The sequence below is a fragment of the Hypanus sabinus genome, chromosome 23, assembly GCF_030144855.1.
Source record: "Hypanus sabinus isolate sHypSab1 chromosome 23, sHypSab1.hap1, whole genome shotgun sequence".
Lineage (NCBI taxonomy): Eukaryota > Metazoa > Chordata > Chondrichthyes > Myliobatiformes > Dasyatidae > Hypanus > Hypanus sabinus.
The window spans coordinates 59,034,678-59,050,703 of NC_082728.1; the positions used below are offsets into that span (position 1 = coordinate 59,034,678).

Genomic DNA, 16,026 nt, shown 5'->3' on the forward strand with positions numbered 1-16,026 from the left:
CTCCCCAGGGTTGTGTGCTCAGTCCACTGCTGTTCACTCTGCTGACCACGACTGTGCTGCAACACACAGCTTGAACCACATCATCAAGTTCGCCGATGACACGACCATGGTGGGTCTCATCAGCAAGAATGACGAGTCAGCTTACAGAGAGGAGGTGCAGCGGCTAACGGACTGGTGCAGAGCCAACAACCTGTGTCTTAATGTGAACAAAAGAGATGATTGTTGACTTCAGGAGGGCACAGAGTAACCACTCCCCACTGAACATCGACGGCTCCTCGTTAGAGATTGTAAAGAGCACCAAATTTCTTGGTGTTCACCTGACGGAGAATCTCACCTGGTCCCTCAACACCAGCTCCGTAGCAAAGAAAGCCCAGCAGCGTCTCTACTTTTTGCGAAGGCTGAGGAAAGTCCATCTCCCACCACCCCCATCCTCATCACATTCTACAGGGCATCCTGAGCAGCTACATCACTGCCTGGTTCGGAAATTGCACCATCTCGGATCGCAAGACCCTGCAGTATAAAGTGAGGTCAGCTGAGATGATCATCGGGATCTCCCTTCCTGCCAACACGGACATTTACACTACACACTGAATCCGCAAAGGAAACAGCATTATGAAGGACCCCACGCACCCCTCATACAATCTCTTCTCCCTCCTGCCCTCTGGGAAAAGGCTCCGAAGCATTCGGGCTCTCACGACCAGACTAAGTAACAGTTTCTTCCCCCAAGCTATCAGACTCCTCAATACCTGAAGCCTGGACTGACACCTTGCCCTACTGTCCTGTTTATTATTTATTGTAATGCCTGCACTGTTTTTGAGCACTTTATGCAGTCCAGTGTAGGCCTGTAGTCCAGTGTAGCTTTCTCTGTTGTTTTTTTTTATTACGTAGTTCAGTCTAGTTTTTTGTACTGTGTCATGTAACACCATGGTCCTGAAAAACGTCTCATTTTTACCATGCACTGTACCAGCAATTGACAATAAAAGTTGACTTGACTTCAAGATGACAACACACCAGAATTCAAAGAGATTCAGCAGATGGAAATCTTCAGCAACACACACAAACTGCTGGAGGAACTCAGCTACTTAGCACATATACATAGAGGGGAAAAAACAGTTCAAGTTTTGGGCCAAGACCCTTCATCTGAATCCACAGTGATGGGATGGGGTGGGGTGGAGAGACATGTCACTTTTGAATGTGGATTACAAAATCCTGTCCAAGCTCACAGCCAAAGAGACCAGGTCAGTCCTGCGACAGGTGATGTATCTGGCAGGAAAATCTCCGGCAGCCTTGGGCCGCTCAGGAAAACTATTGCCCACATAATGGGGCAGGGGTATGGATATTTACCTGATAGGTTCTGGACCTGAAGGCAGCTTTCAGTAGGATATCCTGCACGTACATGATGGACCTGCTTACCAAAATGAGCTTTCAAGGAAGGAAGGAAAAATGGAGTTATGGGCTATGTAGGCAGGAAGGATTAAATTGTGGAGTATATCCAAAGGTCAGCATAACATTGTGAGCTGGAGTTCATTCTGTACTCTTCTATGTTGTATGACTCAGGAATTCAATCGGTGGGGGCACGCAGCTCAAAGCCCCCCTGTTCACGGACAATGCTGCTACCTTTTGCTCAGATTTATGGTCTCGGTCAGTTGATTGATTCGAATCTGCAAACAGTACAAACTGGCCTCAGGGGCCAGAGGACAGGAAGAGTGAGGCCATCCAATATTGATATAGATATAGAACATTACACAATACAGGACCTTCGATTCACAATGTTGTGCTAATAATTAACCTATTCTAAGATTAATCCAACCTATTTCCTGCTATATAGTCTATTTTTCTATCATCCATGTGCCTAAGAGTTTTTTTTTTAAAAACGCTCCTAATATATCTGCCTCTACCACCAGGCCTGGCAGGACATTCCATGCACCTACCACTGTGTAAAGGAATTATCTCTGACATTCCCTTACACATTCCTCCAATCACCTTAAAATTAAGCCCCTTGTACTAGCCACTTCCACCCTGGGAAAATGTTTCCGGCTATCCACTCATCTATGCCCTTTATCATCGATGTAGTCACCTCTCATCCTCCTCCACTCCAAACAGAAAAGCCCCAGCTTGTTGAATACATCTTCATAAGACATATCTGCTATTCCAGGCAGCATCTAACCAGGGTTTTACAGAGCTGCAACATTACCTGTGGCTTTTGAACCCAATTCCACTCCCCTCCCCCACAACTAATGAAGGCCAGCACACCATATGCCTTAACAATCATATCAACCTGTGCAGCAACTTTGAGAGATCGATGGATGTGGGCATTAAGATCCCTCTGTTCCTCTGAACTGCTAAGAATCCTGCCATTAATCCTGTATTCTGCCTTCAAATTCAACTTCACTCTTCCCCATTGCACTCCAGCCCAGCTCTGCAGCCTGTCAATGTCCCACTTCAACATACAACAACCCTCCACTCTACCAGCATTTCCACTAACATTCTTGTCATCCGCAAACTTATTAATCCACCCTTTCTCATCCAAGTCATTAATAGAAATCACCAAGTGCAGGGATCCTAGAACAAATCCCTGCAGAACACAACCAGTCACCAACAGAATACGCTCCATCCAATACCACCCTCTGCCTTCTATAGGCAAATTGCCCTGGATCCCATGCCTCCTGACTTTCTGAATGAGTCTCACTGTGGGAAACATTATCCAAGTCCACATACACCATACTTTCAAACCACATCCTCAAAGAATTTAATCAAGCTCATGAAGCATGACCTGCCCCTCAATAAACCATGCTGATGACCTCTAATTAGACTATGCCTCTCCAAATGCTCATAAATCCTGTTCCTAAAAATCTTCGACAACTTGCCCATCACTGAAGTAAGACTCACTCCCAAAGCCTGATACCATGAGACAGCTACAATCACCTACCTGTTGGTGGGCTATGGACTTGCAAAGAATATCCACAGCAACCGGACATAACAAGAGCACTCTCTGATCTGAGGCATTAAGTGAAGACACATTTTGGTCTGTCCAAAACTTGTTGACCTTCAAGTCTAATGAAAAGTCGAAGGGAATGTTGTCAATAACATGGTCCAGGCTGCAAGAGTTCATGCTGAGGGATGCGCTGAACCTCAGGCTTTGGGAGGAAGGAATGCAGTCTGACGTTCAGATATTACACTGGACAGTGAAAGCTGGGTCCTGAGGAAAAGCCTTTCAAACCCTCAAACTGTGTATTCTTCAAAGTCACCACAGGTGCTTTGTACATAGAATGTTCTAACACAGCAAATGTATAGATCCAGAAATGGATGTACATACTGGACACATTCTGAATGTAAATTAATCCTTGCATTATTTTTTGCATTTGTCATGTATATCTTTAATGATATGTGGCAGGGTGGAGATGCGTCTCTATCAAAGGAGGTGCAAGGTGCTCTGTCCCTCCACTACCCTGCAGGTGTAGCACCTGCTTAGTCTCCAATCAGGGTCATGTGATGCCATGTGAGCATATCATGCCTGACACCAGGCAATCTCTGAAGAGGACTGATAATGGCCAGGGTCACCCATCTTGTAGACACGGCCCAGAAGGCAATGGCAAACTACTTCTGTCGAAAAATTTGCCAAGAAAAATCACAGTCATGGAAAGATTGTGACCGGCCATGTCATATGACATGGCACATAACGAACAATCTTTTACGAATGAAGTTTATTTTTGAAATTTAAAACAAAATCACCTCATGACTAAGGCAGCACATCACCCATCTCTCCTCGCTGGGCTTTCACTCTACAACTGCTACTCCTTCCCGAGTCCAGGGCTGCTCCCTGAACCACAGCGTGGGTTCCATCCACATGGTGCAGAGTAGGCATGACCTTCAGAGTGTGTGCAGGGAACACTATCACTCCAGAGTCTCACAGAAGCCTTTCACCATCAATGCAAGCAGAACTGCGAGTATTCTTCCCATATTTGGATGCTGTCCGAAATTCATCTATGACCTCTACTACATAAAGGCAAACAACCCCCGACCCAATGGTGCTGCTAAATTAGGCAGAGTCAGCGGCCCTGCACCCTTCTGACTGCTCTCCTTCCAAAAGTCTCACACTGGAATGGAAGTCATCTACAGGACAGATTGATGTCTTACAGCTCTGTCCTGGAACCAAGATCATTCCAACAGCTGTCACTGAGATACCCACCCGTGCAAGATGCCTTTGCATATGTATGTGCTTGGGAGGTAATACATTGCCTTCTTGACAGAATTCATCTGCAGGAGGGGTTCTCTACCAGCCCATCCCTACAGCACACCCCGGCCTTTGCCATACAAGTTGAGACCATTGAAATACACAGCACACGAGCAGCCAAGCTCACTTTTCACTCTAACCTCTCCTCTCAGCTTTCCCCAAAAGCACACACCTACACTTCTGGATGTCTTAATTTCTCCAGAAGTCTCCGGTAATTTATAACTGTTCAGTCAGAAGTTTACAGGCATGTCAGAAACAGACCTGTTCGCTCCATGTAGAGAGGGTCTACGTCGTGAGCCACTGTTAGTCTGACTGAAAACCTATTTCCACATTCAGTAACTATGAGACCCATTGCACACTACAACAATTAAGCCTATGCAAAAAATGTTGACCATTCTCCACTTGAACTTGCTCTCAGTTCTTTAGGAGAGTGAACTCCCAAAGTCCCATGTGAAATCCTTCTGATTTCACGACTCATTTTAAGGTAACATTCTACAGCAATCCTTATCAAATTACCATGTGTGCACATTTAGACACATGAACAGTAGGAAGGGGCAAGTTAACCATGGATTCCCAAATGCCAAAATGAGTAAATGCCACAGTATCCCTGTACGCTGCCTCTCATCACATTACCTTAATTCGCTGGATAGTTTTCTCCACAGCTGCAGCTTCCAGTAAGGTAACTGTACAACCCCCAAAGCCTCCTCCAGTCATTCGACTGCCGTAGACACCTTCACCATTAACTGCTGCAGAAACCAGCTCATCCAGCTCCCGGCAACTGACGTCGTAATCATCCCTGTAAAAGTGAAGACCACAGAGAGAAGGGTTAATCCTAATGCTTATCCCTCAGTACTTTATCCTGCCCCAAATTCTTCAAACTCCAAGGTTGATTTCAAAGCCCTGGTGACTCCCCCAATGCCTTATTCTTTAACATCCATCTCATCGAGCCCTAACAACTCCCCTCGATTCCGTGGGGGAAGAAACACACACAGTTGGAGGTAGAACATGGAAATTGCACAGAGACAGGAATGGGAGCAGTGAGGCACAACTACTGCGTCACTGTGTCATTCAAACCTCCAATGAAATTATATTCTTTCCTTTTCTAATAAATCTCCTTTATTCTCTCATTTATACCCCTGTCCCTCACTGATGTACTTCTAATATTTCATCAATATTGTAAATAAATTATCTGATTAAGCATTCTTTGTTCACATAATTCATTATGGCTTATATGCTTTTTCAAGTATGTAAAAAAGAGATGAGTGTGGATATAGGACCCCTAGAAAATGAAGCCAGAGAAATAATAATGAGGGACAAGGAGATGGCCGATGAACTAAATGAGTATTTTGCATCAGTCTTCACTGTGGAAGACACCAGCACTGTGCCAGGTGTTGAAAGGTGTGAGGGAAGAGAGTGAGTGCAGTTACTATTACAAGGGAGAAGGTGCTCAAAAAGCTGAAAGATCCAAGGGTACACAAGTCACCCGGGCCAGATGAACTACCTCCTGGGCTTCTGAAAGAGGTAGTGGTAGAGATTAAGAAGGCATTAATAACGATCTTCCAAAAATTATTGGGCTCTGGTATGGTACCAGAGGCCTGGAATATTCCAAATATCACTCCACATTTTAAAAAAGGAAGGCGGCAGCAGAAAAGAAATTATAGACCAGTTAACCTGACCTCATTAGATGGGAAGATGTTGGAGTCAATTGTTAAGGATGAAGTTATGGAGTACTTGGTGACACAAGACAAGATAGTACAAAGTCAGCATAGTTTCCTTAAGGGGAAATCTTGCCTGACGAACCTGTTGGAATTCTTTGAGGAGATTACAAGTAGGGTAGATAAAGGGGATGTAGTGGATGTTGTATATTTGGACTTTCAGAAGGCCTTTAACAGGGTGCTTACCAAGTTAAAAGCCCATGGTATTACAGGAAAGTTACTAACATGGTTAGAGCACTGGCTGATTGGTGGGAGGCAGTGAGTGGGAATAAAAGATCCTTTTCTGGTTGGCTGCCAGTGACTAGTGGTGTTCCTCAGGGTCAGTGTTTGGGACAACTTCTTTTCATGCTGTATGTCAATGATTTAGATGATGGAACAGATGGTTTGTTGCCAAGTTTGCAGATGATACAAAGATTGGTGAAGGGGCAGGCAGTATTAAGGAAACACATAGGCTGCAGAAGACTTAAATTAGGAGAATGGATAAGAAAGTGGCAAATGAAATACAATGTTGAAAAATGCATGGTCGTGCACTTCGGTAGTAGAAATAAATGTGTGGACTATTTTCTAAACGGAGAAAACCCAAAAATCTGAGATGCAAAGTGACTCCTTGTGCAGAACACCCTAAAGTTAACTTACAGGTAGTGAAGAAGGCAAATGCAATGTTAGCATTAATTTCAAGAGGTCTAGAATACAAGAGCAGGGATGTGGTGCTGAGGCTTTATAAGGCACTGGTGAGGCCCCGCCTTGAGTATTGTGAACAGTTCTAGGCTCCTCATCTAAGAAGAGGTGTGCTGGCATTGAAGAGGGTTCAGAGGAGGGTCACAAGGATGATTCCAAGAATGAAAGGGTTATCATATTAGGAACATTTGATACCTCTGGGTCTGTACTCGCTGGAATTTAGAAGGATGAGGGGGATCTCATTGAAACCTTTCAAATGTTGAAAGGCCTAGACACAGTAGATATGGAAAGGATGTTTCCCATGGTGGGAGAGTCTAGGACAAGAGGGCACAACCTCAGGATAGAGGGGCATCCATTTAAAACAGAGATGCAGAGAAATTTATTTAGCCAAAGGGTGGTGAATTTGTGGAATTTATTGCCACAGGCAGTTGTGGAGGCCAGGTCATTGGGCATATTTAAGGCAGAGCTTGATAGGTTGTTGACTAGACACAGCATCAAAGGTTATGGGGAGAAGGCTGGGGAGTGGGGTTGAGGAACAGGATCAGCCAATGGCGGAGCAGACTCGATGGGCCAAATGGCCTAATTCTGCTCCCGAGTCTTGTTATATGCAAAAGCACATGAATGACACATTATGCTACCCCGTCATGCGTGTGCACCCAAGGAAAAAACAAAGTAGACATAAACCTTCCCACTTTCATGTTTTTCTTTCGATTATTTTTGAGTTACAAAACATAACAGCGGAGACAACTAAGTTTTAAAATGAACCCAAGACTACTACATTCCTGTTGAAGTTCAACATTTTTTTTCCTTGGCAATGGGAGGGAGAGATGTTCAACTAAAGAAAGTGCAGCACTTGAGTTTGCAGGAAGAGGACGACAGTTGAGTTTAAAAGGTAGAAATCTGCGGGTTCATAAAAGAGAGTACTGGGTGATAATTAAACGTGAAGTAAAAATGGCTGGCTACATCGGAAATATAGACACGACTGATTGCACAATAGATAACCGTATCATGTATGCTGAACGAATTGTGCAGTATCTCGAAGCAAATGAAACAGCCAATAAAAAGTGAGTGCCAGTGTTACCAGGTGGAAGAGTTATAGAGCTTAACTGCTCCAACCAAACCAGCCAAAATGAGCTTTGCTAATATCGTGAAAGTAATGCAGAAGCATTTAGAACTGAAGCCACTATTGATTATAAACACTTCAGGTTTCATAAGTGGAATCAAACAAAAACATTGTCAGTTCAGTGATCGGCTTAATGATGCGCTGAGAGATCACTTAGCTTGTGGAATCTTACAAGAAAGCATTTAAAATCAGCTCCTGACTGAAGCACAACTCACATTTAAAAGAGCAGCTGAAATCGCTGTATTTAATAGAAGCAGCAGCCAGAAACACGAGTGAGTTGGATTCAGGAGTGAAAGTGTGAACAAGATTGCAACATCTAAACAGAAACCTGCCTGCCTGGCTGAACAAATTGTGTTACAGTTGTGACAAGGGCTTGCATACACTAGATCAATGCAGATTTAAAGGCAAAACTTGCAGCAAAGGTTGAGTGGAGCCCATGGGAAACACCAGTGGTTCCAGTAGCCAAGAAGAATGGGTCTGTCAGGATCTGTGGTTATTTTAAGGTCACCATCAACCCAGAGCTGAAAATAGATCAATACCTTCTGCCCTGGGTAGAGGATATTTTTGCAAACCTTTCTGGAGGTAAACACTTCAGCAAAGTGGACTTAGCTGAGGCCTACCTACAGATAGAGATGGAACAAGAGTCCAATGTCACTCACAAAGGGCTTTACCACTATATTAAGCTTAATTCTGGAGTAGCATCTGCACCAGGTATTGTGCCAAAAGGATATGGACCAGGTGCTGCACGATTGCCCAGGCACACAGTGTTACCCGAACATTATCATTGTTACTAGTGAGGAAGACACAAAGAACACCGCCAAAATCTCAAGACAGTTCTAAAAAGATTAGAAGATTGTGGGCTCAGAGCATGACGCAACAAATGTGAATTATTCACACCAAGCATCACTTACTGTGGTCACACCACTGACACACAAAAATTACCCAAGTATGTGAGAAAATTCCTGCAATGGTGGATACCCTAAGGCCAAAGGACATGTCACAGCTGCAGTCCTTTTTAGGATCTGTCAGTCCTGTCAAACCTGGCTACTGTGCTCCACTCATTACTACAGATCAGGAAGAAATGGCAATGGACAAGCAGTGTGAGGTGGCTTTCCAAATGGTAAAGGAATGGTGACATCAGTCACTGTACTCACACATTACGATCCATTGTCCAGTGAAGCTTGCCTGGGACAACTCGCCTTATGGTATAATTATAGTCATGTCACGTTATTAGCAATGGAAGTGAACACTCCATAGCCTTTGCATCACATTACCTTACTGCTGCAGAGAAATATTATGCACAGGCTGACAGAGATGCCTTGAGTCTGGTTTGGGGTATAAAACGTTTCAACCAGTACTTGTATAGGAGAGTTTACCCACGTTATTGATCATCCACCATTGGTGTCCATTTTCAATCCACAGAAGGGTGGTCCACTAACAGCAACAGCACAAATGCAGAGTTGGGCTCTGTTTCTTGGAGGAAACGAGATCAAGATCGAATTCAAGAGGGCAACTAATCACAGAAATGCTGATGGATTCCTCCGTTTACCGTTGGAAAAGGAAATACCTGAAAATATTTTCAGGAGGATACTCCTCGGTGTATTCACCGTAATACAAATCAAATGTCTCCACAGTCACCAAAAATGCCACGAATCTGCAAAAGAAATCTCAGTTCCCCCATCTTTATCAGTGCAAGATGAACTTGGCCTCGAAGGGGGTTGCCTTATGTGGAAATAGCGAGCTCTTGTACCATCCAAGCCGAGAGCTTCACCCAGCCATGGTCAAAATGGAAGTGTCGGCTCAAAGCTCTGTCTGGTGGTCTGGGATCAAGCAGCTTGCTATCCACCTTTCCAGAAGCCAACTTGTCCAGAGGAAAGGAGTCCAGAGCGGACAGGACCACTTCCTGCTGTCCCAGAGTCAACCACCACCGAGGAGGCCCCAGACCCTGAGATTGCTTCAAAGCCACAAGTCTCACCTGCCAAGCAGAGTGATTCCCCCCCGCCCACCTTGTCAGGAAAGATGTCATCCCACAGGAGTGAGAAATCCTCCACAGTGATTAAACCTTTAGGCTAAATAGGACAATTTAAATTTTACTTTGCTGTGGATGTCTGTATAGTAATTGCATTATATAGAGTACTGTGCATATATGATGACTAGAGAGCGATACATCACACATTTGAGTTGAGGTGCATTCTATTTGTATAGTGACTTGGAATTCACAGCTGAACAGGGAGGAGTGTTGTATATTTAATATTTCAGTAATATTTGAATAATATTGTAGACATATTGTTTGATTAAGCATTTTGTTTACATAATTCATTATGGGTTATTTGTAAAAGTACATGAATGTACATACTTCATTACGCCACATACATGCGCACCTAACGAAAGTAAAAACGAAGTAAACATGCATCCCGTGTTTTTCTTTCGATTAGTGTTGGAGTTACAGAACATTAACACTCACTTTGCAGCATTGTAAATCCAGCTCAGATGAAAAATGCACTGTTTCTCCTTCTGTTCAAACTGCTGCACTATCTCAATCTGCTTTACTGCTGAGTTCCGGTTCCCATAGCGTGCCCCATTTCTGAGGATATTGGTCACCTAAACACCTTTTAGCATTTAGGCAGAGCACTAGAAACTGGTTAACACTCTGATACAAATCTCTCACTTTGGGCAATGGAGACAGGTTTGGGGGTACAGCCCTGCCACTAGATTTAGTTGTGACAATTTTTAGAAGCGTTAACCCTGGAAGATTAACTCTAGTCCTCTACTTGTTGATCCTGCCTGATCTGGCAAGCACTTCCAGAATATTTTTTTCTTTATCTGTGGAGCATTAAGTGGGAAGTATATAATTGAATAAACTATTTGGGCTGTTTTTCCAATGTTCAAATTAAATTTATTATCGAAGTACATATATCACACCATATACAACCCTGAGATTCGTTTTCTTGTGGGCAATACAAGAAACACAATAGAATCAATGAAAGACTCCACCCAGCAGGACAGAGAAATAACGTGCAAGTTGTGCAAATACCAAGAGGAGAAAAGAAAAATAAATCATAAACAAACAATAAATATCAACAACATGAGAAGAGTCCTTGAAGATGAGTCCATAGGTTGTGGGAATAGTTCAGTGAACTTGAGTTAAGTTATGCCTTCTGGTTCGAGAGCCTGTTAGCCAAGGGGTATTAATTGCTCCTGAATTTGGCAGTGCAGGTCCTGAGGCCCCTGGACCTTTGTCCTGACAGCAGCGGCAAGAAGGCAGCGTGCCCTGGATGCTGGGGTCCTTGATGAAGGATTCAGCTTTCCTGCAATAGCACTCCATGTAGATGTGCTCAGTGCTTCACTCATGATGGAACCGCCATAGCCACTACTTTTTGTAGGCTTTTCTATACAAGGCTGATGGTGTTTCCATACCAGGCTGTGATGAAACCAGTCAGTCTATTCCGCACCAAACATCTATTTGCCGAAGTTTTAAGCCAGATGCCGAATCTTCACAAACTTCTAAGAAAGTTGAGGTGCAGTTGTGCTCTCTTTGTATGTGGGATCCAGAATATATCCTCAAAGAATACCAAACAGGAATTTAAAGTTGCTGATCCTCTCCACCTCTGACCCCTGATGAGGACTGGCTCATGGACCTCTGGTTTTCCTCCTCCTGTAGTCAATAAACATCCCTAGCTGACATTGAGTGAGAGGTTGCTGTTGAGGCATCACTCAGCCGAGTTTTCAATCTCTCTCCTATATACTGATCTACTACCACCTTTGACTCAGCCTGTGATAGCGGTGTCGTCAGCAAACTTAAATATCACATCAAAGCTCCTATGCGAATGATGGCATTTCCTACAAGTGCTGATATTCTAGAGAAGGCTATCTCACCAACACTGTAATACAAAACTTCCCACCCTCCATCAAACCCCGAGATACCTCAGTGAATTGTGACTCTGCACCATCAGATTCCCGAACTCCCGGTAATTCCTGGATTTTAGAGCATCAGCCGCCTCAGCTGTCCGTTTGATTTCACTGATCACGTGACGGGCTCTGCGATACACCTCAGTGTCCAGACGCGCCTTTGCAGCTAATGGAAGGAAGGGGGTGAGGAGGGGGCGGCAAAGGAGAAGGTGAAGCACAGAAAGGGGGGTGAAGGGGGGGAGGGAGGGAGGGTATGGAGGGATCATACGAATGAAGAGAGGTGGAGGGAAGAGTGCAGAAGGAAGATAAAAAAAAGAAAAACATTTGGAAAGTGCAGGTATGAGATGAGACATGAAAAGAAGGAAACGGGGATGAGAGATGCAGTGAGAGAGGATGAGGCAGAGAAATGGAGAGATGCATCATTACAGTAAGAACAAACTACAATTTATTAACTTTGTTCCTATTTATTTACAATGCCTATGAATATTCATGAAGTTTAAAACGACAGCACTTAATTTTCCAACGAATTTCACATCAAAAATACCTTCCAAAGACTCAGAACATTGCAAATTCTATCAGAAATGACATCAGAGCAACCAATTTACCACACAAGCTCCCACACAGAGCAGCAAGACACCTTTACTGTGCTCATTTTCTTTTGAAACCAGAAGGCAAGAAAGCATAAGATTTCAATTTGATTCAAGTCTGTCATTCAACCATGAACACAGCCAAACAAGGCAGCATTACTACAGGGTCAGGGTGCTAAAACCGCATTACCAGCCGTCACACAGAACACCACATTCACAGAATAAGAGTCTCAAACCACCCTCCAAAACACTGCAGCTTGATGCCCAATCCTCACACGTACAAGTCAACAAACTCACATAGAGCATCAGTAAAATCCAATGCAGGACATGCATGTATACAGTGCAGACCCGCCCAGCCCACCGAGATTATCTGATGACCTGCCCCAATGCCTGCAGGGTAATAGATACCCTATGCAATGCCCAGTCATCACATTACAAGCACATATAGAAAATTAGTAAAAATAGAAGAATGCAAAATATGAATGTATATAGTCCAGCCCACCAAGATCATCTCCCAATAGGCCCTGACGTCAGTTAATTGAAATCAGCTAACTCCATTACTGATGCTCGGCTGTTTAAAGTTAAACCATATTACTGAGTGGTGTTGATGGAAGGTATTTAACAAAGCACCTCAGCTAAGTGTAAAATATAGAGTGCCTATAAAAATTATTCACCTCCCCCCTTGGAAGTTTTCATATTTTATTGTTTTACAACATTGAATCACAGTGGATTTAATTTGGCTTTTTTAATACTGATGAACAGAAAAAGACTCTTGTGTCAAAGTGAAAACAGATCTCCACAAAGTGACCTAATTAACAAATATAAAACAAAATAATTTAACACACCACATTGTGTGCAGTCAAGGTGTTTCAGTTGATTATAGTAAAAATACCCCTGTATCTGGAAGGTCCAACTGCTGGTGAGTCAGTATCCTGGCAAAAACTACACCATGAAGACGAAAGAACTCTCCAAGCAATTCTGTGAAAAGATTACTGATAAGCACAAGTCAGGTCTTTCCAAATCACTGACTATCACTCGGAGTACAGTTAAGTCAATCATCAATAAATGTAAATCTGCCTAGAGCAGGCCACCCTCAAAAACTGAGTGACTATGTAATAAGGGACTAGTGAGAGGGGCCAGCAGGAGACTGATAACAACCCTGGAGGAGTTTCAAGCTTCAGTGGCTAAGATAGGAGAGACTGCGCAAACAACTGTAGCTGGGTGCTCCACCAGTCGCGGCTGCATGGGAAAATGGCGAAGAGAAAATCACTGTAGGAAAAAAAAACACATGAAATCTCAGCCAGAGTTTGCCAGAAGGCATACGGAAGACTGAAGTCAGCTGGAAGAAGGTGCTATGGTCTGATGAAGCATGGTGGTGGCTGCATCATACTTTGGGGATGCTTCACTGCAGCAGGCCCTGGAAGGCTTGTGAAGGTAAAACGAATGCAGCAAAATAAAGGGAAATCTTGGAGAAAAACCTATTTCAGTCTGCAAGGGAACTTCAACTTGAGAGAAGATTTGTTTTCTAGCAAGACAATGACTCAAGCATAAAGCCAATGCTACACAGGAATGGCTTAAAAACAACAAAGTTGCTGTATCGTCATAGAGTGGCCAAGTCACAGTCCAGACCTCAATCCAATTAAGAACTTCTGGCTGGAAAAGTGCTGTTTGCACAAGATCTTCATGCAATCTGACAGAGTTTGAGAGGAGTTTTGTAAAGGAGAATGGGGAAAAATTGCATTGTCCAGATGTCCAAAGCTGATAGACAGCTATCAACACAGACTCAAGGCTGTAATTGCTGCCAAAAGTGCATCTATAAATACTGACTTGAAGGAGGTGAATACTTATGCAATCACTTCTGTGTTTTATTTTTGTAATTAATTTAGATTACTTTGTAGAGATCATGGTGAGGTAGTAAATTGGATTAGATATTGGCTCAATGGGAGAAGTCAGAGAGTGGTAGTGGAGGCCTGCGACTAGTGGTGTGCCACAGGGATCAGTGCTGGTCCATTGTTATTTGTCATCTATATCAATGATCTGGATGATAATGTGGTAAATTGGATCAGCAAATTTGCTGATGATACAAAGATTGGAGGTGTAGTGGACAGTGAGGAAGGTTTTGAAAGCTTGCAGAGGGATCTGGACCAGCTGGAAAAATGGGCTGAAAAATGGCAGATGGAGTTTATTACAGACAAGTGTGAGGTATTGCACTTTGGAAGGACAAACCAAGGTAGAACATACAAGGTAAATGGTAGGGCACTGAGGAGTGCAGTAGAACAGAGGGATCTGGGAATACAGATACAAAATTCCCTAAAAGTGGCATCACAGGTAGATAGGGTTTGTAAAGAGAGCTTTTGGTACATTGGCCTTTATAAGTCAAAATATTGAGTATAAGAGTTGGAATGTTATGGTGAGGTTGTATAAGGCATTGGTGAGGCCGAATTTCGAGTATTGTGTGCAGTTTTGGTCACCAAATTATAGACAGGATATTAATAAGGTTGAAAGAGTGCAGAGGTTTACAAGGATGTTGCCGGGACTTGAGAATCTGAGTTACAGAGAAAGGTCGAATAGGTTAGGACTTTATTCCCTGGAGCGTAGAAGAATGAGGGGAGACTTGATGGAGGTGTATAAAATTATGATGGGTATAGATAAAGTGAATGCAAGCAGGCTTTTTTCACTGAGGCCAGGGGAGAAAAAAACCAGAGGACATGGGTTAAGGGTGAAGGGATAAAAGTTTAAAGGGAACATTGGGGTGGGGGGGGCTTCTTCACACAGTGAGTGGTGGGAGTGTGGAATGAGCTGCCAGATGAAGTGGTAAATGCGGGCTCACTTTTAACATTTAAGAAAAACCTGGACAGGTACATGGATGAGAGGTGGATGGAAGGATACGGTCCAGGTGCAGATCAGTGGGACTAGGCAGAAAAATGGCTTGGCACAGCCAAGAAGGACCAAAAGGCCTGATTCAGTGCTGTAATGTTCTATGGTTCTATCTGTTTTCACTTTGACACAAAAGGGTCTTTACCTGCTGACCAGTGTCAAAAAAAGCCAAAATCCACTGTGATTCAATGTTGTAGAACAATAAAACATTAAAACTTCCAGAGGGGGTGAATATTTTTTATAGGCACTGTATCTTGTTGGAAGTCCTGAATGCTCCCAGTGACCTAAACACATTGATAGGAGAGTCCCCCTTTGCAGCAAGAACCACAAGCAGTCACCACCCTGCACTCGAGACCCTGAGGACTTTGTAGAAATGTGTGTAGAGACGTGATCACACCACAGTTTACAAATGTGCAGTCAAACGGATTGAGTAACTATTGGGCAGTCCTGGATGACCCGATAATCCAGATGTTCTTTTCTTTCCTTAATCTTTTGGGATGAATTGCTTCCACTTGGGTCTGAGGAACTCTCAGTCTAGGAATTGCCACAGTGTATCAGGAGGAAAGCTTATTTTAAAATAAAAACACTAACATGCTTGCAGACACTTCACCTGTAAATTGCTGGGGTCGTCTATTGTATCCAGTGCTCACGATACAGCCTTCTCGACATCGGTGAGATCCATCATAAATTGGGGGTTCATTTTGTCGAGCCTCTCCATCCCATCTGCCAAAAGCAGAACTTCCCACTAGCCCAACATTTTAATTACTATTCCTATTCTCATTCCGACACGTCGGTCCACGGCCTCCTCTTGTGCCACAATGAGACCACCCCTAGGGTGGAAGAGTAAGTAACACCTTACGTTTCACTTGGGCAGCCTCTAACCTGATAACATGAATATTGACT

The 16,026-nt window shown here is 43.5% G+C and overlaps 1 protein-coding gene across 1 annotated transcript in view; it reads right to left on the reverse strand.

The window, feature by feature from the left end:
- The window catches only part of galk1 (galactokinase 1), a 46,841-nt gene that overhangs the window by 3,075 nt on the left and 27,740 nt on the right, over positions 1-16,026 (reverse strand). The window contains exons 6-7 of the mRNA XM_059948941.1: positions 11,675-11,825; positions 4,868-5,030 (exon numbers count right to left, since the gene is read on the reverse strand). Of these exons, the coding sequence (XP_059804924.1) occupies positions 4,868-5,030; positions 11,675-11,825 (314 nt within the window). The remainder of the gene's footprint in view (positions 1-4,867; positions 5,031-11,674; positions 11,826-16,026) is intronic.